Source organism: Lates calcarifer, linkage group LG1, assembly GCF_001640805.2.
Source record: "Lates calcarifer isolate ASB-BC8 linkage group LG1, TLL_Latcal_v3, whole genome shotgun sequence".
NCBI lineage: Eukaryota > Metazoa > Chordata > Actinopteri > Centropomidae > Lates > Lates calcarifer.
This window is the reverse complement of record NC_066833.1, coordinates 15,463,489-15,489,847: the sequence shown is the minus strand read 5'-3', so window position 1 is coordinate 15,489,847 and position 26,359 is coordinate 15,463,489. Positions and strand designations below refer to the sequence as shown.

The 26,359-nt window shown below is 41.5% G+C and overlaps 1 protein-coding gene across 1 annotated transcript in view; it reads right to left on the bottom strand.

Moving 5' to 3' along the window:
* Positions 1-2,435: 2,435 nt before the first annotated feature.
* col4a1 (collagen, type IV, alpha 1) overlaps positions 2,436-26,359 on the bottom strand; it is a 37,652-nt gene continuing 13,728 nt past the window's right edge. Inside the window, 51 exon segments of the mRNA XM_018700344.2 lie at positions 2,436-5,275; positions 5,631-5,803; positions 6,062-6,176; positions 6,273-6,450; positions 6,537-6,749; positions 6,831-6,929; positions 7,055-7,183; positions 7,391-7,462; positions 7,625-7,697; positions 7,877-8,010; positions 8,164-8,349; positions 8,441-8,491; positions 8,775-8,873; positions 8,985-9,065; positions 9,198-9,324; positions 9,831-9,851; positions 9,853-10,061; positions 10,216-10,314; positions 10,466-10,618; positions 10,744-10,833; positions 11,208-11,375; positions 11,711-11,824; positions 11,950-12,100; positions 12,380-12,477; positions 12,639-12,743; positions 12,954-13,046; positions 13,220-13,388; positions 14,080-14,271; positions 14,425-14,495; positions 14,651-14,734; positions 14,970-15,053; positions 15,214-15,360; positions 15,466-15,501; positions 15,610-15,670; positions 16,351-16,383; positions 16,487-16,531; positions 16,648-16,683; positions 16,948-17,007; positions 17,126-17,161; positions 17,316-17,408; positions 17,507-17,545; positions 17,649-17,684; positions 17,892-17,954; positions 18,104-18,178; positions 18,302-18,328; positions 18,662-18,715; positions 18,848-18,910; positions 19,123-19,167; positions 19,306-19,350; positions 19,490-19,579; positions 21,435-21,488. Coding sequence (XP_018555860.1) covers positions 5,194-5,275; positions 5,631-5,803; positions 6,062-6,176; positions 6,273-6,450; positions 6,537-6,749; positions 6,831-6,929; positions 7,055-7,183; positions 7,391-7,462; positions 7,625-7,697; positions 7,877-8,010; positions 8,164-8,349; positions 8,441-8,491; positions 8,775-8,873; positions 8,985-9,065; positions 9,198-9,324; positions 9,831-9,851; positions 9,853-10,061; positions 10,216-10,314; positions 10,466-10,618; positions 10,744-10,833; positions 11,208-11,375; positions 11,711-11,824; positions 11,950-12,100; positions 12,380-12,477; positions 12,639-12,743; positions 12,954-13,046; positions 13,220-13,388; positions 14,080-14,271; positions 14,425-14,495; positions 14,651-14,734; positions 14,970-15,053; positions 15,214-15,360; positions 15,466-15,501; positions 15,610-15,670; positions 16,351-16,383; positions 16,487-16,531; positions 16,648-16,683; positions 16,948-17,007; positions 17,126-17,161; positions 17,316-17,408; positions 17,507-17,545; positions 17,649-17,684; positions 17,892-17,954; positions 18,104-18,178; positions 18,302-18,328; positions 18,662-18,715; positions 18,848-18,910; positions 19,123-19,167; positions 19,306-19,350; positions 19,490-19,579; positions 21,435-21,488 — 4,851 coding nt within the window. The 3' untranslated portion in view covers positions 2,436-5,193.

Here is a 26,359-nt window from a genome sequence, read left to right as displayed (position 1 = left end):
TGAGCACCAGTTGTCACAACCCTCAATGGTTTAGGGACCTCTAACCTGCTGATATCATCATATTCAAAATAATTATCTGGGACTGTATTTTATTGTATATTTATTGAAATCTTCTCTGGAAACTTTCATCCTGTGTGCTCACCTTATTTACCTGTGATTTTAGTTGTTTATGTCATCCCAAACTGATGCATAGTTGTTCTCTTACAGTTGTGTGAGGGTGTGTGTATGGGTGTTTGCCCTGCATGTTTTCTGTTGCATGCTGTGTTGCAAGCTAATCTGTATGACTCAGGTCAAGGGGGTGTGGTGCTGGTGGTGGCCTTTGTGCTTGATCCATTCAGAAGAAAGGTCAGGGTCGTGCTAACATCCTGAGACATGCCCAAAATGTTTTGTAAGCATGTCCTGGAAAACTTGAGAAAGTTATTGGAATGTGGTCAAGTTGTCATTATCAGTTTGACATATATTGATGTACTTTTTTCACATTTCAGCAAGGGTCAAGGCCAGTACATAAAATGCTGTTTGTTCATTTCAGCTTCTTCAGTTCTGTATATTATGTGATTATGTGTCAGTGTAGGTTAGTTTGCTGCCTCCAGAAGCAATATCATGGATATTTTACTGCAGCAAATTTTTACCAGCATAAACCCAGCTCTCTGAAGGTGATCCTAAACAACCAATAGGATTAAAACACTTAAAGAGGTTAAAGTTTTCAACTCTAAAGCCCCTCAGCAGGGCTGAGCACTGACCCAGCAAATGGCATTTATGTGTTACCATCCATCCAACTATTATCTATACTGCTTATCCTTAAGGGTAAGCAGGGGAGGAGGGAACTGATCCCAGCTGACATTGGGCGAAAGGAAGTGTACACCTTGGACATGGGGCTGACATATCAAGACAAACAAAGAATCTCACTCACGGCCACTTAACAGTCACCAATTAATCTAACCTGCATATTCTTGGACTGTGAGAGGAAGCCAGAGTACCTGGTGAGAACCCACACAGGCACGGGGAGAACATGCAAACTCTAAAATGACATTTTATTTTTCTAAAATCACTCCATTAAATAAAGTAATTCAAATTTTCAAAACAGCAATCTTCTGGTCACAAGCCTGTTTCTCTCATCAAGCATAAGGAAGTTTGAAGCTGTTGTCATTGTATAATTACTATGAGATTATCACACCTAAAAATAATACGGTGATGTTATACTATATGTGGTGTATACTGTTTGTATGATTTGTGCTTTATACTGTGTATACTGTTTGTATGATTTGTGCTTTATACTGTGTATACTGTTTGTATGATTTGTGCTTTCATTCTGTCTACAGATTACATGGCAATGGCAACAATGTGAAATGTTTTACCAGGTGAGTCTGCTTACTTACTTACTTACTACATCAGCTTGTGTTGTAACACTGTTTCTACAGATCCTGAAGTCCTCACAACAATAACCACCATGATATTATTACTCCATGACATTGCATTAATTCATTGCCATATCTTCTCTGTATAATTGAAGCGTTACACCAAGTATTACTTTTGAGTGACTATTTCCAATAATTCAGTCTTCAAAATAATTTGTTGAGGGACATAATAATAATTATCAAAATGATTAATGTGTGTTTGTAAGCACTAATGCCAGACATGGTGTTGATGGTCACTTGAAAGCAACAACAATATACTACAAACAAGCACTGGATTTTAAAGTAAACGTGTATATACACTGATCAACCCCGTTTTCAGCCACTTGACTGTGAATAGAGCCATTGCCCGCCTCAGCCTCAGCCTTGTAACAACTCATCTTGATCATGGTCATTAGACCAGCTCTCAGTTGTACTTGTCACTTGACCGTGTGGCCTTTACGCTTGGTTTGCCATCCAATGTGACTCCCACCTGAGTGACCTTGCACTTGTCAGTCAGAGGTCAAGGTCCTGTTAGACATGTTTATGAAGATAGCTGGAGGGGTTGAGGCCTATGTTTCTCTGTCTGATGACAAGAGAGGAAATAAGGGATAGGATTCCGGTAATAGATGAAAGACGAGAGTGGAGATGAAAGGAAGGGTTATCTGGTTCTCTGCGGAGAGTATTGATCTGTTTGTGTTTTCATGGGGTGAACGGGTTTGTTGGCCACAGTCCCAGCAGAAGTGCTGAGGTAGTGGCTGCATTGCACTGTGAAAGTGTTGGTGCAGAGGCTTGGGTTCAAGATAGATTTGAAGTCAGCTCTTGTTGCCTTTTGATGGAACAATAGCCAGTGGTGTAACAACTAATAACACTGTGGGCTTGTGAATCAGCCAGATGGAAAGCTGGACCATCAGCAGCTTACTTAAAAATTGTGCTGGTGCTGCCATCTTGTGGCATGTGTAATGTACTGTTTTAGAAACCTTGACATTTACAGAAACCAAAAAAAGCAAAAGGAAAAATAACACTCATGGTAAATTAAAAACATTATTCTACAAATCACTTTATTGCAGTAATTACACAGTATGGGATCTGGAAAATATAAAATGTTGATGATGTATGCTCTGTTCTGTTTGTTATTCAGTTAAGATCATTCCCACTAAAATCAAGTTTGTTTTACGATATCAAATGCTGGTAATACTGTGTGAACTTCATGGAGAATTTATCACAACCAAGCACAACACACAAACAAAAATAGGTTATGGTCAGTGTAGAGTAACTGCTATAACTTTAACAGTAGAAAACCTTGCATCTTTTGAATTGCTCTAAAAGGGACACAAACTGCGTTTGGGGTCTGAAAGTCCTTTCTAGTATTGACACAAGTTATCTCAAAATGCTGTATACAAAACACAAGCCTATGTTAACACCTTAGCTTGCAGAGACACTTATAAATATAATCCTTATCTGTATGAGTTTGACGTAAATGTGGAGCCATGACATGATGACCTTTTAATCTTAATCAAAAATAATTTTTGCATAAAATCAACAGGGATAACAAAAGTAATTCACAAATGGGAAGAGTCAAGTACATGAGCAGAATAGCAGTACGTGTTATGTGTAAGTATATATACATGTGCATTTCTTTGGGATCAAAGATCAGAAAGATTTGGTTCACGTAATGTGAGAGGAGTAAATTCTTTAACACACAGCTGACAGAGTAAAGGCACAGGAAAGGTGATTTTCTTTTTTTTGTCTATTCCATATTGTGCATTTGTTTTGAATTATGTCAACAGGGTTGTGCAACAATATACACTCACAGAGTACTTTATTAGGAACACCTGCTTATTCTTTCAATTATCCAATTGGCCAATCATATTACTGCAGTGTAATGCATGCAGATACAGGTCAGGAGCTTCAGTTACTGTTCACAGCAAACATCAAAATGGGGAAATAATGTGATGTATGACTTTGACCGTGACATGATTGTTGGTGCCAGACAGGATAGTTTGAATATTTCTGACACTGCTAATCTCCTGCGATTTCATGCACAACAGAATGGCGTGAAAAACAAACAACAAAAAACACAACAACAACAACAAAAAAACATCCAGTGAACAGAAGCGCTTTGTTGATTAGAGAGGTCAGAGGAATAGAACCAGAACCACTCTTTACAACTTTGATGGACAGAAAAGCATTTCAGAATGAGCAACATGTTGAACCTTCAGGCAGATGGACTGTGAGAGCAGAGGACCATGTCAGCTTACAAGAAAAGAAATCTGGGGCTCCAGTGGGCACAGGCAGACAATCGAAGACTGGAAACACGTAGCCTGGTCCAATGAATCTAGATTTCTGCTGAGGCAGCAGATGGTAGGGTCAGAATTTGGCATCAACAGCATGAATCCATGGACCCAACCTGCCTTGTGTAAACAGCCCAGGCTGCTGGTGGTGGTGTAAAGGCATGGGGAATGTTTTCCTGGCACACTGGCTGCTTAATGCCAATCAATAGGTTGAGATAGGCTGAGGCTTGAATGCCTATCTGAGTATTGTAGAGAAAGAGGTACCATATGCATTGCTTTATGGCAAATATTTACCCATCTTCTAGAGCTACTTTCAGCATTATAATGCACTATGTCACCAAGCAAAACATGATAGTGAGTCCAGTGTACTGACTTGGCCTCGGCAGTCACCAGATCTGACTCCAACAGAACGCTTTTGGGATGTAGAGATGTAGAACAGGAGATTGGCTGCATAAATGTGCAACTGGCAAATCTGGAGATATAATGTGATGCAATCATTTCAACATAGACTAGAACCTCAAAAGGAAGGTTTCAAACATCTTGTGGAATCCAGGACACAAGGAGCTGAAGCTGTTTTGAGAGCAAAAGGAGGCCCTACTCAGTATTAGTATGGTGTTCCTAATAAAGTCAAAGTGTTCAGTGAGAGTATATGCAAACATCACAACAAACACACCACTTTCGAGCAGCTCAGTGCACTCATGTCTGTACATTCACACACATACACACGTACACACACACCTGCCAATGTTATGTCAGTGCTGTTTTGTATATTAATATGGCGCTGGTTGTTGAAACACTGTTTTTGGATCAACAAAATCTCAGACAGACACTCAAGTCCAACATATTCTCATAAATCTCATAAATAAAAATGGAGCTAATAACACACAAAGTAATTCAATAATAACCTGAGGAGAGTATGTTGAACTATGTTAGAGAGGAATGCATTATATTTACAACAGAGCGATTGTTATAAATCTGTGGTGGCAACATATTGTGATTTAACAAATGACAAGCTTCTGTAACCAGTGGTAAGTCCCATCCTTTACATTAGTACAAGTTATAAAGTGTGAAAATCTATAATATTAATGTAGCTATATCTTTGGATGCTGTGGCATTTGTGGGGAAGGGAATAAAAATTGAATAAGGCAGATAAGTAAGATTCAATAGCACCTGACTTACACAAACAACCCTTTCAAAATGAACACCAGTTTACCAGTTTAGGGGGCATGTACTCAGTGCATTGATAAACTAGGTGCCATTCTTTAGAGACATGTTGTGATCATGTTTGTTAAGTGTTTCTGCATGGAGCAAAAGGCTGCTTGGTCTCTGTGTTCTGGTTTGTAAAGTTCGATCTCTGGCTGTTCTGCAAACCACGTCTCCGCCCCCCTCTTCTCACACATGCAGGGAAATAGCACCATCCTTTCAAAACAGGAAGTAAAACCAAGTCGAGGACGTCAGTGTACGTGGTATTGCTTGCATATTAGGAGGGAAGAGTCAGGTGTTGGGGTTTATGTCCTCTTCATGCACACCTGACAGCGGCTTATGTGTGTTCGGAGACTACCCGCTTTTAGCGTTGTTGGGACAGGTTTCCTGAAAAAAGGTAAAGAGAAAAATATCAGGGGTGCATGTATTGTCATAAGGCAAGTGAGGATGAAATGTCTTAATGGCAAAAACTGAACCACGGACACCAGGCTGAAAAGCTCTCACTTCCCTTTCTGACTGAAAGTTTTAAACTTTTTTAAACTCTGACCACATCCAGCACCACTGAAGGGTGTGGTTGCATGTGTAACCACACCCAACAGTGATGTCAGTGTCCTTGAGTGCACTTCCACATCACTGCGACAAGGTGAGAAGTCAGCCAAAACAAGATTTTAAGGGGGTGTTAAGTTATTCTCTAACTGGGGGGGAATCAAAAAAATACAAGATATGAGTGTCTCAGCCTTACGTAAACATCTCATTGTCTTCGATAGTGGCAAGCCAGAAGCTGTAGGAGTTGGCGTAGTAATTGCAGGTACCACGACCGTGACACTCAATGAATGGAGCACTGCGGAATTCCTCCAGACAGGAACCAGGAGAGGCCAGAGCCTGGCCTGAACCCTCGGCACCAGCACTGGTATGCTACACAAACACATACAATGAGAGAGTGATTGGATTGCATTTAGATTAGATTTTTGTTTGACAAAAATGAACAAAGCTGTAGTTACCACAATGTGTATTGAGCCAACACCAAAGGGATATAAATGGCCAATACTTTGGCTCAAGTTTCTCTAAAATATCCTTCACAGATATTAGTGGAGAGAGATTACAGCATGGGCTTGGCTGATACACAGTGTCAGACAGTTTACTTGCACTGAGACCTAATCCTGTTTTTCTTACCATGACAAAGGAGTAGCCAATCCACAGAGAATCCCAGCCACGAGGACATGGAGGAATCATGATGGTCTGACTGTGAACTGCTATCACCATGGCTGGGGCTTCGCACACAGCACACCTGTATACACACATATATGAGAAGGGTATAGTGTGAGTGTCACAAGTATCATATACACGTGACATAGAGCAGTGTGGACAGTACTGTAGACATTACCTGCTGATGAAAGGTTTGATGCTTTCACCAGTAATAGGTGCCATGCTCATGGGCATGGGCTCAGGGGAGGTGAGCCAATAGGAGTAGTCGTTACGAGAGGCAAAGTTGCACACGTTGTTGATGTTACAGAACAGGAAGGGCATGGGGCTGAACTTTTTTAAACAGCTGCCCGCCGTACCTAAAACATAGTACCACAAGAAATGTAAATCATCCCATAAAACTATCCTTATTCCTTTTCTTTCTTTCTCATATTGTGTTTCCTACCTAAGTCCTGTCCGTGAGACCGTTCATTGCCTTGTATGTAGAGCAAGGAGTAGCCATCATATATGAGTGAGGTTCCCTCAGGGCAGAATGGAACTTCTACTGTTTGGCTGTGACGGGTTACCAGGAACCCATGATCCATGGAGGAGGGTCCGGGTGGACCCACTTGACCTGGAACACCATCAGGTCCTGGGGGTCCTGGGTATCCCCTGGGTCCTAAAGACATGGAGCAAATAAGTCTTAAATGTGACCGCACAACAAATCGTATAAACCTCTTCATCCTTGTTACGCTCGCACCTTCTGGTCCTGGCAGGCCAGGCTCTCCTTTGGCTCCAGGCTGACCATGATATCCAGGGAGGCCGTCTTCACCTTTTGGTCCCGGAATACCTGTCACTCCTGAGAGACAATAACAAAAACAATGAAGCAATCAGAAAAATGGATGCGGAGCATAGGTGAGCAGGAGAAAACTGACGAATCACATGGGATTACATGTAGGGGCACATTGCTAATCAAAATATCACCTTGCTGTCCTTTCTGTCCAGGAAACCCCTGCGGCCCCTGTGGCCCTGAGGGACCTTGACTTCCTGGGAACCCAATGTCTCCTTTGATGAAGGTGTGGGGGCCAGGAGGACCAGGAGGGCCTTGAGTACCTGAAATATATAAGTATATTTATAGTATAGTAAGTATAATTGGATGAGATTTTTTGTTACTTATGTTGATTTCTAGCAACAGTCATAGAGTTAACAATGGTTAATGGTCAACGTGTCTGAAAATGAAGAGAGACATGATGAAAGTACCAACATAATTATATAACACAATGATTCCAGTGCTGAGAAGTTGTCAAAGTTTTGTATTACCTTTTTCTCCTGGGAATCCTCTGTCTCCAATCTCACCTTTGAACCCAGAGTCCCCGACATTACCCTTTACACCTAGAATTGGTATTTGAGATAGTATGCTCATATTTCCTCTCACAATTGCATGGACATATGTCTTCCACACATAAATGCACACACATGCACACACACACACACACACATATTTACAGACATATTGTATATTATACACAGATATATCACACTGTATGTACTCACCTGGGAAGCCAGGGACACCTTGTAATCCCCTCTCTCCCTTCTGTCCATCAATACCTGGAAGACCAGATTGTCCCTGTAACAGACACAGACACACACCCCAACCAAAATGGCAATAATGTCAATTTTTTTGCAACATTAAAACAGCTCTTGCTGTGCATATATCAGCTACCTCTCATCAGAATGCACCTTAACTAGTGTCTGACATATACAACAAAAAAAGCTTAAATCATGGAAAACAGCCTTGTGACATACAGGAAGTCCAGGAACTCCAGTGTCACCCTTTTGTCCTGTCTCTCCCTGGAAACCAGGGGGGCCCTGATCTCCTTTGTCACCCTTTTGGCCCTGTCTTCCTGGCACACCAGCAGGTCCTGGTGCTCCTTGGGATCCTATTTGATAAAGACAGCAATACAGGTGAGGAAATACAACATACAGTGTACACTATTTCTATTTAAACAGCTATATACTATGTTTTTGTATATTTTGGAAACAGGTCTTCATACACATAATAAATTGATAGCATGTCATGAATTCCACAATACCTGCTTCTCCTGGTTGACCTGTTTCTCCCCTTTCTCCTTTTGGTCCCTCTAGAGAGATACCTGGAACCCCCCTCTCTCCTGGCTCACCGTGTGGTCCCTGTGGGCCCGGGAGTCCCTTGTCACCTTTGATACCAGGGACACCTGGATGACCTGGAGTGCCAGGGAAGCCAGGACTACCTTTGTCACCTGGAAAGGGAACGAGAAGGCCACAAAATGAAACTGTGTCTAGCTCCAATGACTGAGAGGTTATATGACTCAATGATGGAAGGGCTCTTACCTTTGATACCAAGCGCTCCAGGTGGCCCTGGGAAACCTCGGCCAGGCAAACCTGCAGAGATGGACAGATGATAAAATACTCAGCAGATAGTTTCACAAATGTTTTTATTGATAGTGACTGGTGTGCAAATGTTAGGGCTACCTAAGGAGAAAACCTACTTTAAAGACCTTGCCTGGTGTCTGCATTAATTACTGTCACTGTTAGAAGGTTAATTTAAGGGTCCCCAGCCAAAGTGACCCTGTAGAATTTATCAGGCTGAGAGCTCATTGAACTGTAACAGCTTATTGACAAGTAAATTCTTACAGTGGAGTCTCCTAACTCCTCTGATACTAACCTGGGTCTCCTCTCTCCCCTGAGGATCCCGGGATGCCATCTACTCCAGGATCTCCCTTCTCTCCAGGAGGACCAGGAGGCCCCTGCAAGCCACCTTCACCTGGAGGAGAACAAGTTTACATACTACATGTTTGCGTGTATTCGGCAGCCACAGGTATAACTTTGAGTTCACTTTTTTAGTAAGAGCTGATTAAATCAGCCGATTACTTACCAGGCCGGCCATCATGACCAGGTTCTCCTGCAGACCCAGGAAGCCCAGGGGTACCCTTCTCACCTGGTCTACCTGGTTGACCTGTTCAACACACGCACACACACACACACACCATAAGAACTCACATGGTGTAACAATACATATGATTACTATACCAAGTGTTCTGCTTTCACACAAACAGGATGACTGTGACAGCACAGACTGAAATCGGACCTGGATATCCAATGCTTCCTTTTTCTCCTTTGGCTCCTTGCAGCCCTGGTTTGCCAGGCATTCCCTCTTGACCCCTCTGACCCTTCTCTCCTGGTGATCCTGGAAATCCTGGCTGGCCGGTTAGACCCTGCAAGAGTAGATGAGTGGAGAAGAATGATGAGTAAAGACAGGTAGATACTGATGATTACTGAAAGGAACAAGTCAGAAGATGTTGAAAGTGCAAAAACAGTATATATCACAGCAGGTTTTGTTGTGTATATTTATGGCTACAGGGGAGACTTGTCTGTGTACAGGGTCTCCAAAGACAGAGATGCATAGAGAGAGATGGAATTTATAAATCAGGTCACATTCACATTCACATTCAAAATACTGAACTGAAATGAAACAGGAACTTTTGAGATCAAAAAGTAAGAAACCCATATTTAAGATCATATTGACATTTGTTATCTTGGGTATTTGATTTTTCTTACTGAAAGCTCCTTGGAAATCTTCTCCCCCAAAGTTTAAATGTACACACTCTTGGCCTTATTTGGCTGAAAGAGTCCATTCCCATTCAAACCTTAAATTGCTCCAGCTGCCAATTTTCAGTGCAAAGAAGCTGAGCAGACAAGCATCTATATCCCAGGAAATTACCTTGTCTCCCGGAAGTCCTGGGAATCCCGATACCTGGCTCACCAGGTACTCCCATGTCTCCTTTCTGTCCATCTGTGCCTCTGAATCCTGGATGTCCCGGTGTACCAATGTCTCCTTTAGTACCTTTTGGACCAACCACACCTGGTATTCCCATTTCTCCTACACTGCCCTTCTGTCCAGGTGGTCCCATGCTGCCAGGCTCTCCAGGAACACCAGGGTCTCCTTTGTCACCTGGGACATATCAATGAGATTGAACTTTTTGTTTAATATTTACATTCACTCACTTCATGCTCACTGGGTGATGAAACAAGTGCAGAGAATCTATCACATTAATTCTACATGCTTTGTATATCCTTCAACTTTTGTTGGTGGTCAGGTAGTTCACCTTGTTGTCCAGGTAATCCAGGCTCTCCATCTTTGCCTCGCAGTCCAGGGTCTCCAGGCATTCCACGGTGGCCCTTCTCTCCAGTGAGTCCAGGGTTACCTGATAGGATAATTGAATTAAAAACAAAGACCACATAATTGAGATATTTCTTAAACTATGGGTCAGTATGTAGAGCCATCCATGGACCGTTTTGTAGTGAATCTCTATGATGAATATACTCTTGTAGATCAAAGGGTCAGTATGTTGTTACCTGTGTCTCCAGTATCTCCCTTCTCCCCCTTCATGTTCTCCATCTCAACTTTGCTCATGTTCCCAGGAGGTCCCTGAAGGCCTTGCTCTCCCCTTTCTCCTTTAGGTCCAGTCTCTCCAATTTCACCTCTTGGTCCAGTAATACCAGGATCACCTGAGATTAATGGTGAGAAAGAGGAATTGTTACTGCCGCTGATAAATCTTAAAAAAAAAAAAAAAGAAAATGAATAGCGTATACTGTTTGACTATAAATAATTTTCACCATTTGGTCTTCCTCACCTCTCAGACCAGGAGATCCAGGTGTACCAGGTTGTCCAGGAAATCCTGGTACTCCTGGTGTCCCCATGACTCCCATTTCACCTTTAGGACCTGGGAAACAAACACACACAAAGCAAGGTTACCATGAATAAAAACAAGGAGAGAGAAAAAGCTGACCGCAACCCTCATTTCAAATTAAATGGTTGGTCAAATATTCAACTTTATGCATTACTGCTGTTTAGTGTAGTAATGTATATATTGAAAAAGCAAAAAGTGATAATGACAGTGAATTCTCAAATAGTAATTCAACTGCAGAAATTATAACTTTTTACCTCAAAGGGCATAATCTCTTCCTTCGAAGGCTTTTAAAGTGAAACACATAGGAAGTGCTGAGTTTCATTAACAAGAGCTTCACACCGAACAAAAACATGGCAAAGTAAATGCATTTTTTTCTCTTGTAAATGTGTTTGCTGTGTCCATCTCACCTTGGTGTCCAATCAGCCCATCCCTGCCTGGTAAGCCTGGTGGCCCTGGCAATCCTTTAGAGCCTGCGGGTCCTGGGAATCCAGGGAGACCCTTTTCTCCCTGAGGCCCTGGCATGTCCAGACCAGGAGGACCAGGGTAGCCCTTTTCTCCCTTTACACCTTCTCTACCTGTTCAACATGCACACATACAAATATATTTTTAAGGACTTCAAAAACACCAACTGACAGTCAGGAGAAGGAAATCAAGAATATGAGTAACAGTTTGACAGCAGACAATTTGACTTGTAGAAGCCAAAGCATCTTTATTATTAATTATGTTACAAAAGCTGTGTTGTGTGTTGGTATTGTGCAGACAAGTGTCCATGCATGCACAATGCCAGTACTCTGAAAATAAAGCAGCTAAATGGAATTTAACAATCATCAGTCTTATTATTTATACCTGTGCTTTTCAGACTGAAACATGTTCAAATTTCTTGAATGAAAAAGGCTAGTTTTGCACTCACCGTGCGGTCCAGGCTCTCCAGCTGGTCCCTGTGGTCCAGGAGCTCCAGGTGAGCCTTTTCCTGGAGCACCCGGTAAGCCAACCAGTCCAGGAGGCCCTGGGGGTCCCACGTCACCTAATTTTAAAGATCAAAGAAAAACACTGTTGGGTCAGGTATAGAAGATGGCCCTTTTAATTCTATGGCACAGACTAAATTAAACCAGGCTTTACACCAGGGTCATTGTAACAGTCCTGTAGTACCTTTGATGCCCTGAGGTCCTGGTGGTCCTGTCTCGCCTTCTCGTCCAGGAACACCAGGTAGTCCAATGTTACCTTTCTCTCCTGGGAAGCCAGTAATTCCTGTGAGACCCTGCAAACCTTTTGGGCCTGGAAGACCCCGCCCTGGTTCACCCTGCAAGGTATACAAATAACCACTGATTTGCATGTCATCTCTGACAGCAGGGTGTTTGACATTGACATTTCAATTTTTCATTGTTTATAAAATAGACAGTCCTGTAGTTGTGATGTTTGGATTTAATGTTGTATAGAAACAGAGCTGAAGGAGTAATGCATTTGTTTGGAAGTTGTACATTTTCCATAGTAGAGACCATATGATTTAGGTCCCTTGTTGAATCCTATCCTGTGTCTAACTCCACATATATTTAGATTTAAACTGTAATTAAATACAAACTTTTTGTCCAGGTGCACCAGGTTGCCCAGTTAAGCCATCCTGTCCTGGTCTTCCTGGCTCTCCTGGTAATCCTGGAGCTCCTGGAATTCCACTGATTCCTGGACACGGACAAAACATTTCTGTGTTCTGTGTTGTTCTGTTTGTGTACCTGTACTGCATTATAGATTATCTGTTCACTTTTTATAGTTTATATATGTAAGTATGCATGAAATGTCTGTGATGCATACATGAGGAGGAGGAATTGGGTCAGTTAACTCACCTTTTGGACCCGTTGGGCCAGGAAGACCAATTCCAGGAAGTCCATGTTCACCCTTCTGTCCAGGGAAACCTGGCAACCCTGGGTCTCCCGGCAGGCCTCTGTCCCCTGCAACCAACCACATGTTGTATAGTAAACAGGACTAATCACCAACAGTCTCCATATATATGTGAATAATATGCCTCTGTGTATGTTAATATAATGTTTTTTCGCTTGTTTGTTTTTGAAATTATGTGATCATACCCAACAGACAAATTTTAAATAGATTTTTTTTTTTTTTAATATAAATGAAAACATGCTGACAATGGTCTTACTCACCTTGAAGTCCAGGTCTGCCAGGTTCTCCTCGTGGCCCAGGTGCTCCCTGAGGTCCTGGAGTGCTTACTCCTACACCAGGTTCACCTTTTGCACCTGGTGGATGCAAGGTATGTGCTTTCAGTGAACCATAGAAGGTGTTTGTGTGCGTTCAGTACCAATGTGTGTTTGACACATTTCACATGCAATGTTGAAATACAGTTTAATCTGACTTCTCTTTGACCATATGAGTGCATCTTTTACAGTAACTGTGTCGATCTCGTGCCTACCAGGTAATCCAGGAGCTCCAGGATGGCCTGGTCTCCCTGGGCTGCCTTTCTCTCCAGGCTCTCCTGGTCGACCTATGCCTGGCAGACCGGGGGGGCCCCTCTCTCCTGGGACCCCAATAAGACCAGGGTCCCCATCTGGTCCACGCTCACCCTTAATGCCCTCTTTGGCCTGAAAGCAATGTTAGCGAAAGGGGATATCTGATCTACTTTGTTTTTAAAAAGGCTGACAATTAAAACAGCCACAATTGATTTTTGGGCTAACACAACAATGATGTTGTTCACATAACAAACAGACATAGAGCAACATTACTAGTCATTTGGAGTCATATTTCAGGCCACCTGAAAAATGTAAATCCAATATTCACACTTATATACTCATATTCTATCTCTGTTTTGAGTCTCAACCAACTCTTGAGGGAAATATCTGGCTCTTTAGCTGCTAGATGCACAACTATGTTCAGCTAGTTGTTAACTTTATCTTTCTGTTTGAAAACCACACAGCGAATGGGCGATGAGATTATGTCAAAACAATGAATATTTGGGTAATGGCACCAAATAAATGAGTAGAAAGACATTAAAAAGTGTAGAGCTGAGAGAGACTGCAATATCAAGCCAAACTAATCTGTGGGCTCATCACTACAGCTGCCCCATTCACACCAAGTCGAACACATTATGTCGTCATATTTTCGATTGTTAATATAACCATGGCATCTTTCACTGAAGTTTCATTTCTAGCAAAGGGTTTTAAAAATTAAGTCTTCAGTTTATTTATTAATTAATTTTTTACAGGTTGGTCCTTTCAAAGTTATCCATTATCATTTGTCAGGCAGCTCAATAATTTCATCTACACACAAACTTACGGGTTCTCCTTTGAGGCCAGGTACACCCGGAAGCCCATCTCTACCTGGCTGTCCATCCAATCCTGGCCTCCCTGGTGAACCAGCAGCACCAGGAAGACCTTTGTCTCCCTTCAGACCAGGAGCTACGAAAATGTCCCCAGGCTCACCAACAGCACCAGGAGCTCCCATCAGTCCAGGACTGCCTGGAGTACCCTGCACAGGTCAAAAAAATGTATCATGCACTGAAGAAAAAATCAATAGCATACTCTGATATCTTTCTCTTGCTCCATTTTCCTCGGTGTATCTGTGAAAATTCAAAATTCAGCTTGGGTCTTGTCAGTGTGTCTCAAATGTTATTCCACTCACAGGTCTTCCAGGTTGTCCAGGAGGGCCAGAGAGACCCTTTTCTCCTTTGCCTCCTACTTGCCCAGGAGGTCCTGCCAGGTGAAGATGGACATTGTACATCCTTAGTTCACTCAATACTCATCAAAGCGTGTGTCAGTGCACAGGGGAAAAAATGGGTGTCCAGAAAAAAGGTAAGTTTCACTCAAATTTTTGAGGTATATGATTTGAATGTAACAGATTCACTAACCTCTCTCTCCTTTAGGCCCTGGGGCACCAGGTAATCCAGGTAGGCCAGCAGCTTCACACTGAACACAGGTGTCTCCTTTGTCACCTGACAGGAGGTACAGAGACTTTAATTTTTTCTTTTTAAATCATGTATATGTCCTCATTGTGTAGTCCAGCTGTAGTACTGATACTGAACATAAATGGATGCTCATGTGAGTGGTGTTCCTTGTAGTACATATTTACTCACAAATGTATCAGTACATCTCAAAGAGGTGTCAAATTTTAATGGATTAATTAATTGACTACTTATGTTGATCATCAGTAATTGTGTTCGTTCTTACCTTTCTGTCCCACTTCCCCTTGTAACCCTGGAGGTCCAGGTGGGCCAGGGGCACCTTTCTCGATGTTACATTCATTGGGGTCAACTGTGCAGCCATGTCATAGCACAGACACAACACATGCATCCAACACAAACACGTAAAGACACACCCATTAGCTTACTGAAACATCTGTAAATACATGCTCTCTGTAGGTGTCTTCTTGTTATCTAGTCAAATGATTGTAGCATTTAACGATGAGGCATACTTGGAAGTCCTGGTGGTCCAGGGGGTCCAGTGATCCCCGGTTGTCCTGGAGGTCCAACCATAGACTCTCCTTCCATACCCCTGTCTCCTTTCTCACCCAAGTCTCCCTTCTGACCCTTCTCTCCTCGAGGCCCTTCAATGTGCCGGCCTAAAGTATGAGAAGAGAGCCAAAGTTGGTGGGTTATTCAGATTAGCATGAGTCAGATACATGCAGCTTTAATGCAGTGTTTACAGTAATATTGTTGTAGTGTACCTGGTGGACCTGCCTCTCCCTGAGGCCCTGGAAAACCTGTAGATTAAGAAGAAACCAGAAATGATGGAAACATGGACACTGTGGGAACTGATCCAAGATAGATGTTTATGTATGTGTCCCCACACCCACATATTCCTTTTTTACCTTTTTCTCCTTGTAACCCCGGGAGACCAGGAGGACCAGGAGGACCAGGGGCACCATTACCCTAAAATTATATATTTTCAAAGATTAAAGATGTCCATTTTTAAGATTAAGATGTTTAACTTTTATTACACTGATTCCTGGTAAATCGCCACAGCTTTAAAAAATTCTCAGAAGTCAGGGGTCCAAATTCATCCAGCACAACTCAGTTAATTTACATAACTGTTCTGTTATAGTTTCTGTAAAGTATCCCTTCCTACAAGATGGAAGTGTAGGTACAGAATTCTTTTGTTATATTTTAATTTAATTCATCATTTTGGGATATATGTCATACATATGAAAATATGTCAAACTGAAATAGATTTGGTAAATCAGAATCAGCCTTCAAAACCTACCATATTGTGTTTAGCTGCAGTTATTTTGCTGAGTATTTGTGTGTAACTTCCTCCTTAGATTGTTATTATGATGAAGAGCATGACCTTAGTGTTCTCAACAGAAGCTTCAGGCCTGACTCAAGTGATGCAATTTGATATCATTTTCTCAAACTAGTCATAGAAGACATTATACAATGGTGAAATCAGTGGATTGCCCTTTTAACATGCTCTCTCAAAGTATATGGTGACATCTGGCACGTAGCTTTTAGAATACATCTTCTTTGCAGCTGATGTAGAAGAGAGTAAGTGGGTGAGAGAGAAACACACTTATAGAAGTAGCTAGAAAAGGGAGAGGGGAGAGATCACTCACATAACCAGGTGGTCCTCTTTCTCCTTTTTCACCCTGAAACAATAAAAGAAAATTAGCTGATCATCACACCTCTAACATAAAGTCTCCCATTAAAGCCTTGAATATGTGGAGAGTAAATCAAAGGTGCATTAGTTACCTGGGAACCAGTATATCCGGGAACTCCTGGAAAGCCCTTTTCTCCCTGTGCGAATGTGTGTACTATTTTAGCAATGCATATTTAATAATATGAAAGAGGACACGGGTGGGACAGTAAAGTAAATAGTAAAGTAAATGGATAATACAATAAGCTATTGTTACCTTTTGTCCATCCTCTCCATCCTTGCCAGGTTTACCCTAAAATCACAGAAACAGAAATTCAAGTCAGGATTAATAATACAGACTGATACATAAAACTGAAACTTTAAAATGGGTACACAAAGAACCTTAGGTTAAACAAGATAGTAGTTGTTTGTAATGACACATTATTAACAAAAAGCCTGTTTTCCTTTGTTGCATTCCAAGGTTTTGAAGAATCTGCATGAAGAATTTAAAATGACAACTACTGCTGAACTTACATACCATATGTATTTTTATACTATACATATTTAGTACACTTACTCTTTGTCCAGGTGGGCCAGGATCACCTTTGACTCCATCAAGATAAGGGATGCATTTTCCCTGCAAAGGAAATCAGGTGCTTTCAAAAAAGAAGCCAGTGGAAGTAAAAGATAACAAATGGCCTGTGTCCGTAGTAATGTAAGTCATACACTTCAGTGTTTGAATATAAAATACTTACGTTATCTCCTTTCTCTCCTGGAGGTCCTCTTTCACCCTTCAGGAATAAAAAAAACATAAACACAATCAGGAAATAACACAGAATCCAAGTAATCTTGTATTAATCTCTTTATAAGCAGACATTTAGTGAATAATTTGTACATAAAAAATAGCACAGTTTCTGTTCAGTTTATACAGAACTGAGGGAGTACCTGTGGTCCAGGTACATGCACTGTGGTCTGTCCCTCCACTCCCTGTGCTGGAGGTCCAGGGGGACCAGGTGGGCCACGAAATCCTGGCTCACCCTGCAGGTAGATGTCAATGATCAACAACAGCCAAATTCATTTTCACAAGAAAGAAAGAAAAATGTGTGAACAAATTGAAAACAAACTAAAATTCTCACCTTTTCACCTTTCTCACTCACAAAAGCCAGCCTGTCACCCTGCAGGGAAATGAAAACAGGTTCCCATGACATCTCAGCTCAAGTCAGAGGTGGACGTTGTCTCATAATTGTAAAATACATTGTTTTGTATGATTAGTCTTACCTTCTCTCCTGGAGGACCAGGAGGCCCAGGATCACCCTGCCAGATACAGTTTTCCAGTCAGTCAAATAAACTGTTAATACTATGATATCTAACTGATGAACACTGACAAATCTATCTATCTATCATCTGCCAGGTTGCAAAATTTCAGTATCTATACAGATTGTTCTTTGGCCCATAAAAGTAATCATAGAGAGTGAGCAATTGAGAAACTATTAACAGCCTATCACTGTACGAGAAACTCACTTTGGGTCCTTGATAGCCACGAGGTCCTGGAGGTCCGGTAGGTCCAGGAGGTCCAGCTGGTCCCTGTGAGAGAAAGACGTGTGGAGGGAAATTACATGAATTACATGAAAATTCAGATTACAGTTTCTCAGTTTGTTCATTTTTCTTCCAACACACAGAATTAACACATGCATGCATCTTCAAGGACACATGCAAACAAACACACGACGTACAGGTAATCCAGGTGTGCCAGGGAATCCTCTGTCTCCTTTCAGGGGAACAATCCCAATCACACCACCAGGGTCACCCTGTAGAAGACAGAACAAAAATAAATGGTTTGTCTCATCATATTGGAAAACTGGAACATACTTGTATTGTTTGACAAACTTATTTACATATACAATGTTAAAGCTTCATAAATTTCATCTTACCTTCATTCCAGGAAGTCCTGGAATACCCTGAGGAGAGAGCACAGTGGAAAGAGATCGACAGGTATTTCCATTTTAAGATACTGCTAAATTAACATATTCCTGTGTCATTAACAAATCTTGTAATTCCAGTGTTGCGGTTGTTATATTTGAACTCCACTTGTTTAATACAATCCTGTATAGGCTGTTCTCAAAACCTAATGGACCGTTCCCAAAAATGCCAGGCAGTAACGATAAAAACCAAACAGGTTTCCTTTAAATTTTTTGATGTTTTTCACAGATCAGTGGCAATAGCTGAAATGTATGATGGTCATTTGAGGTGGTCAGTTGGGGTGGGTTGTCATGTGAGTCGAGCTTGCTTACCGGAGGTCCTTGAAGACCAGCAAAACCAGGAGCGCCATCCCTTCCTCTCTCTCCCTGAGACACACATACAACACAGTCAGAGGGGATAATCAGTCTTCAAATTCTTAAACAAAAGAAAATATCAAGGGTGGACACAAAATAAGTGTGTCAACAGATCTGAGTTTAGAACTTTTAGATGTGGCTTACCTTAGTCCCATTACATCCTGGGATACCTGGTGCACCTGGTGGGCCATCATTTCCATTGATGCCCTAAGAGTGGGAGTGCACAAATAGACCATTATCCACAGCTTCCTGATGACTCTGCTGTAACCACTGAATTCCTCACACATACCACTCAAAATTAAAATGCTGCCTAAAATATGACAACACAATCTAACCATGTTAGCACTTTTACTGTTATGGGGTGAATTTATTGCATTGCTGCAGAATGTCAGACATGAAGGCAGATCGAAGGAACTTACTGGTAGTCCTGGGTTTCCTGGGAAACCTGGCAGACCAGGAGGACCCTGTAAGATCACAACCATAGCAACATTACTGTCTTATGCCAATACAACAGCTTAAACATAAGAAACTGTAAAATAGAAGCCCTCATATCATGCCAGTCACATCATGCTGTATCCTAACTTTGATGGTTAGTTACTTACCCTCACTCCTTTCAGCCCAGGAGCCCCAGCTTCACCCACATCTCCCTAAGAAGAGCCAAACAACATCAGCATGATCCTCCTAATACAGGAAATGATTCCTAATTTTCTGGTTTTGTATTTGTGTGTGTGTGTGTGTGTGTGTGTGTGTGTGTGTGTGTGTGTGTGTGTGTGTGTGTGTACTGACCTTTGGGCCCATTGGCCCTGGAGGGCCCTCAGGTCCCTGCATTCCTGGGAATCCCATGTTACCTTGAAGACCAGGAAATCCCCGCTCACCCTGTGATGCACAGATATCAGGTTAATGATGCAAGAACAAACATTTTTACATTAAGTATAATTAGAAGGAACAGTTTTAGCCACCAATATTGAAATACCTGAAATGAAAAATAAATATTTCAAGACATTGTGTGACTTGTATGTATATTTGTTTCATGGCAAAATCCAAAATAATGTTTATTGCTAATACATATATACATATTGCAAACATATTATACATATTGTTGTCATTGCATTTTAATTCATAATGAAGGCTCATACAGCTACAGTTTTAATGATTTATTTCTTATGTTTTGAAAATAATACAGACAAATACTGGTTAGATTGAATCCTCTTCTGAGTCCGTCACATTTACCTAAAACTGACCCAGGAAGACTCAGAAATGTTATTTCCACCACCAACCACTAGATGGAAGCAATGTTTCATGAGGGGGAGTCCTGCCTCAGTAATCTTCATGATCTTGCTCTGAGCTACCAGAGTGATGAGTAAAAACAGACAATTAAAAATTATGAAAAGTCAGGAAGTGATATCATCAGAAATAAATCTCACTGGAGATTTTGAGGAGGTAGTTTGGGGCCTTTCAGCAACTTAGAAAACACAGAGGTGCTTTGAATCCGTAGCGGATTGGCCAAACTCCACTGAACACAGTCAGTACATCTGTTGTTGTTGGGTGAGCTGAATGTTTGGCTACTGTTGCTGTAAGAATGAGCCATAAAAGACCAGACTGTTGCACTAAGAGGACAGATAACACTCTGCAGTTGCCTGATATAGCTGAGCCAATAATACACATTACATGCAAACAGCAGGCATAGTTGCACAAAATAAATCAACCTGGCTGCAACTGCTTTTAAGCTGTGGTTTGTGACATTTTTACAACAAAAAACAAAGGAATCTTGTGACCTTGTGTTACAGGTTGCATATGTCTGCTGGTTGTGACCAGTCCAACCAAAGAGTGATTTTTTCTTTATTTTAAAATAGCCCCATAATTGATTTGCAAATAGGCAAAGATAAGAGGAATGTCCAAAAAAAATAAACATCATTTTGTGAGGCTGAAATAATTTTGTCTTCTGGTTCCTTTCCCATTTATCATTTTGGGACCCCTTGTGGCAGTCCTGAATCCCAGGTTAGGAACCACTGCTTTAAAGAGGGAATATTTAAGTTTTTTGGCTGAGAGACCATTTTACAATAAACTGCAGTTTATATAGTAAGCAAGTATTTATATTATTGAGTATTTATATCACAGAGGATATGGTAATAGCTAAGGATGGCATTCTGTATTTGTTGACAATAAGAATAATATATAAAATCACCAGACTTATCCTTTATTATCTATTTGTAATTTGGTTCAGTGTTTTTACCATTATTGCTGCTTTTAGCTGTGCTTAGAGGAAAAAAACTATCTTTGCCTGAGCCAGTTAAAACCAACTTCTTATGTTTCAGGTCAGTGATTAACAGTCATAGCAGAGTGCTGACAGTTCAAGGGCTCACAGCCAGTTCATGGCTGGTGTCCCCACCACTTCTACATCTGTATCTGAGAGCTTCCCCCCATCCGATGGGAATAAAGCCTTCAGCCAAGCTGTGTGTCCGGACATGCTCTAATTCAAACTGATCTTTGTTCCTGTCCTGGGTCTCTGCTCTATGACTGTGCCCCATCCACTACTTTTTCACCCCTACCCAGCACCAATTGGTCCCACTGAACTGACCACATTTGGCCTGCTTTGAGCTTACAAACCCTGCCCTTAGCACTGATGAATTAACCAACTGACCTATATGTCTAATATCAAATGAGTGAAAAAGGAAATAAGGGTTTAACGGTTAGTGAACCTGGCAAATTAAACCATAAACATAATTCTCACCTTTGCTCCTTTTACACCACTGCAGTCACATTTTCCACATGATGCCCCGCAGCCCTGAGGATGAAGAAAAACATAAAAATAAATGACCCATCACTTGGACGACAAAAAAAGAGAAATAACATAGGTTTGTGTAGGTTTGAAAGAAAGAAAATAAACATGAGGAGAAGAGCACAGAGATGGTCTATTCCAGCTGGACAATATAACAGACACCTGCTGAGGGTCCACTTGATTTCAGCCATCAGATGTTTAAAGTGTGTCACACAATCCTGTCATTCTGTTATACCCTGTTAAGGTCCTGTCCCTATCAGTTGGATCATAGATATTCCATGACACTGTAAATTTACAACACCAAGCAGCTGGACAGACTCCTGCTGTGTTTACATGCAAGCCTCGCTGATCTGTCCCACAGATTTCTAAATCTGAAAGAAATGACTCAAGGATGTTTACAACACAACACTGGAAAACATCAGTTTATTCACACCAACACAATCATTCATTGTGGATTGTGTTTTGGCCACCTGGCAAATGTTGGTGAAACATTCACTCCCCTTTTAACTAGAAAAAAAATATCTGTACCCTTGAGATATTTTCACCACCTAGTTTCTAACATGGCGTACAGTAGATTTATTTTGCTGAAAACATTTACCAGCTATGTCCAAAAATGACACAGATTTTGGTGATGATTATTTGTGGACTTCTCTCTACAAGCAACCCTGTTCTCATACACTTAGTCATTTGATCTGTTGTTAACATCATTTTATCAACTATAGCAGCTTGAAGGAAAATGAAGGAAGGCTCTAGTTCCTTACTTTTAAGCCACATCAAGGTGTCACTGATTAACTTTGAAACACTACTTGCAGACACAGCGACATCAGTGCAGCTGGTTTCATCCGTTTCAGTCCCCCTCCACCCCCTCCGCCTGCTTCCTCTCCTCTGGGGTCTCCAGAGCCCCGAGCCTGGGAACTGGCCTTCATTGCCTTGGCTCTCTCTTCCACTGCTCCTCTCCTCCTTTTCCCTCCATCCTCCAGCTGTTATTAGACTCACGTGCAAGGCGTCCAGCCAAAAGTCTGTCAGGGCTGTGGACAGGCTCTGCAGGCTTAGACTGAGAGTGCACAGCTACACTGCACACAAATATTTCTCTCTGCCTGTCTCTCGTTCTCTCTCACGCACACAACAAATAAATTGATCCATTACCATTCATTGTGATCCCTTCCCAACCTTCTAAACCTGACATCTCGTACATAAGTCATTCTTAATTCTACATTTTCTATAACTCATCATCCTGTCCAAACGTATTCCATGTCTTCCCTGTTACACGCAATTCTCTCCAACATACCTGATAACTGAAGAAATATGTGGCCCGGAAACCATGAGAAACAAACTTTGCTCTCGGGATCTTGAGCCCCAGCTGCCCACACCCTGTCCCAGTACACTTGTTCTCCACTATATGCACTGTATTGCACATGTGTGGCCTGCTACACTACGTCATTTCCCATTCCTGCTCTCTCACATGCCCCTCATTCACTTCATCTTACCTCTCCACTCCTGGTTTCTTAATCATTATTTTTTTCAATCATGCCACGGGAAATCTTCAGGAACACCTGCTTAATATCAGAATAGTGTCATAAGACAAACAGCAGAGAAGAAATATTGACTCTGAGAATGACACACGTGTTTTATTATGGCAAGAGCTCCTGTGGCTGGATTAACATGATTTTTTTGACAATTCACCAAGGGAGTTAAGGTACGCTAATGCAGTGAGGGAACAAGCTTGCACACTGTCAGCACCACTAAAGTAAATCACAGCTGCTCATGGTTAAGTGTTCCCTCACTCACCTGTTGCTCTCTGTCTGTTTGTTTGATTTTTTTCTTTACAGTTTTCGTTGTCCTCTTGAAGACACAACTTAACTGAGCGGACATTCCTGCACGTTAGAGGGCATGACCAGGGAATCCAAGACTCAAACTGAACTGAACAATGAGGATGTTATGTATGATTGGGTGAGTGATAAAAAGCCACAACCCTGTGATGTCTACCTCTGGATCTCCAAACACAGTGCAATAATCTGCAGGTAGATCAAAGTAGTGTGTACGTCCACTATGCATCACCATAAACCCAAACAACAGATGGGAGCGATGGTACAAAGACCCAACTGTCATCTGCACAAAAAGAAGATCTTGCTAATGAGTCTTGCAGTCATGAAGTGGTCGTCTGATTTGATATCTGAGCTTTGCAAAGGAGTTTGGAGAGAGGGATCTTAAGAGGACCGTATCTTACAGATGCTCAGGTATATAGCATGATGAGGGCTATCACTATATTTCTATACCATCAAGCCATGGAACCATCTCCAACATAAAATACCATCATAGATGTGAAAGGCAGATGATAGCCCTACCAGTTCAGACACAAGCCCAAGATGAAAAGTGCATACAAACAGTGGTGGGACATAACAAAACAAATTTAATCAAGCGCTATACAATTCTGAGGTACTTGTTCTTCACTTAATTCCTTCCATTTTATGCTACTTATATTCCTCCAGCACATTTCTGTGAGATATTTTCCAGTTTTTACTCCACTGCTTTGTTCATTTGCTGGAGTGAGATAATTAATTAATAAAGCTTTAAATTACTTTTTAATACCCATCATCATTTATAATAAATGCATTTTAATGTGAAAAGTCGGAGTGTGCACATGTGGGCTCTTGCTGAACCCAGAATCTGTGAGAAAATAAAAGATGAAGATGATGCTAACTCTGTCCAAATAGCATGATCCTTCACAGAGCAAACAGACTGAGCAGAACCCTGAGGCCCTACACTGATGAGTGTTAATGTCCACTGTGAATATACAGTGGCTGGTGAGTCAGTGAGCTCTGAAGAAACTGTATCAGAGCCAGTAAACCTCACCAGCAGACGGCCTCACGTGTCTCAGGACAAGTGTTTTGTCATTCCTAAGTCTGGATGGCAGACCTGGGTGTCACCAAACTGTGAAAAATCAATATGACATATGCTTACCATGTGTTTACATTTACTGGTCGCTGTGCAAAACAGTGCCTTATCATGATTGTGTGTGTATGACAGTGTGTTTGTGATTGTTTACTGTAGCTGGAGCTGGCAGGGAAACACATAAAATACCAACAGAAGAGGAGGATGGGTGGGTGTACAGATTGTGCCTGGTACACTGAGGCACGTTCACAGGCCTTTGTAATGTAGACTGATATATCACAGTGCTGTGTGTTATGTGTCAGTGGTTCTCAGGGTCACATCAGTTCAGGTTCATCCCAAAAGGTCTAATGTTTAAACAACACCTGCTTGATATGTCTGACATCATTAGATACGTAAGTCCAGCAGTAAGATGAGCTGTGGAGAGAGGAAGTGATGAGTAATGTTTGCCCTTGAGATTACAGGCCTCGGCCAGCAAGAGATGGTGGTCCAGAGATCCCGACGTTAACACAAACACATTTAATGTAAACCGAGAGTGAGTGTATAGAGCTGTTGCATAATGGGATTTCCATGAGCAATTGCCATAATGATAGCAGCACCATCATGGCTGAGGCAAGTACTGCCTGTTACAGAGTAGCTTGCATGGACTGGGCACTAAAAATCTCTACGGGACAGAAATAAAGAAATACAAAACAAACTTGCCACAAGATCCATTTTCTGTTGTAGATCATGTCCTTCTCAGCAGATAGAGTTTGCCCAGTTGTCACAGAACTGTTGATGTTTAAAGTACTTTAAGGTCTTCTCATCCATGTTGGCATAAAAGTTTTGAGCGCTTCAAAATTTAGAAAGTTTGACCATGGACATGACTTTTGATTATCAGACAATATAAACATTGAACATTTACACCTGAGCAAACTATATTTGCTGAAGAAGACTGTATGAAACAATTGAACGCTCCAGAACAGATGGTAAATGGACCTTGTGTTAAACTTGTTTTGTCAACTTCTGTTTCCAAGGGCAATAACTTCATCTCTACTATAAGTGCTTTGGCTGCTTGATTTGCAATGCTCACTGCTCTTCTCTGAAGTTGTCGCTTGCTTATGATCAGTTTCTGTGCTGTTGCAGGGTAGAGAACTAATTTTTCCACAACCAATCAATACAGTAATGCATCTTAACCACACAGAATCAAACTGCATTCCTTCCCTTGCTTTTCTCACGAAATATCCTGTTACAGACTCGAGGCATCTTCATAAAATTTTGTTCCAAGGATGAACAATAGAGAGGAAAAGGAAGAAGTTATTTGCACAGTTTTGAGCTTTTGTCATGACAGCTGGATTTTCCCAAACCTACACAGAGGGTCACATTCTTTGCAGCCTGAAGGGTAAAGTCATTCACTTGGCCCCTCAGTTTTCTGTGGCTGTATGACTCACTGTCTCTGTTCTTCTCACCAAAGTTGGCAAAACCACTCCTCATGTAGTGCAGACAACCTCCAAACATGGCAAGTATACTTCAGTGTCTCCTATTTTATCTGGCATTTTACAATATTTGTACAAATCTTCCCTTGCTGGACCCATGAAAAACAGGTTTCATGAACAGTATTACAGCAGTACTTCTTATTACCACATGGGGGCAGAAATGTTCCCATCACTGCCGTGTTCTACATTGACTACACATTCACAACAGATGTAGATGTTTCACCACCCTTACTTACACTTAAAGGGAAGATCAAACAAACATCTATTCAATGTTATCTACAGACTCTTCTTTAAAACAACATCACATTCCCGGCACATTCTTGCTATAACCTCCCACTACTGTCGAAGTATCACTCAAACACCCGGGGTAAGTGTGCAAGGATTTGTCATTTCACATCCCTTTTTCACTTTTTAACCTTTTTAACACTTTTTTTAAAACTCATTTTTACAAATTCAGTTCACACACAAACAAATAAAACACCATTAAAAGCCCTATATTGAGAGAACCTTCCA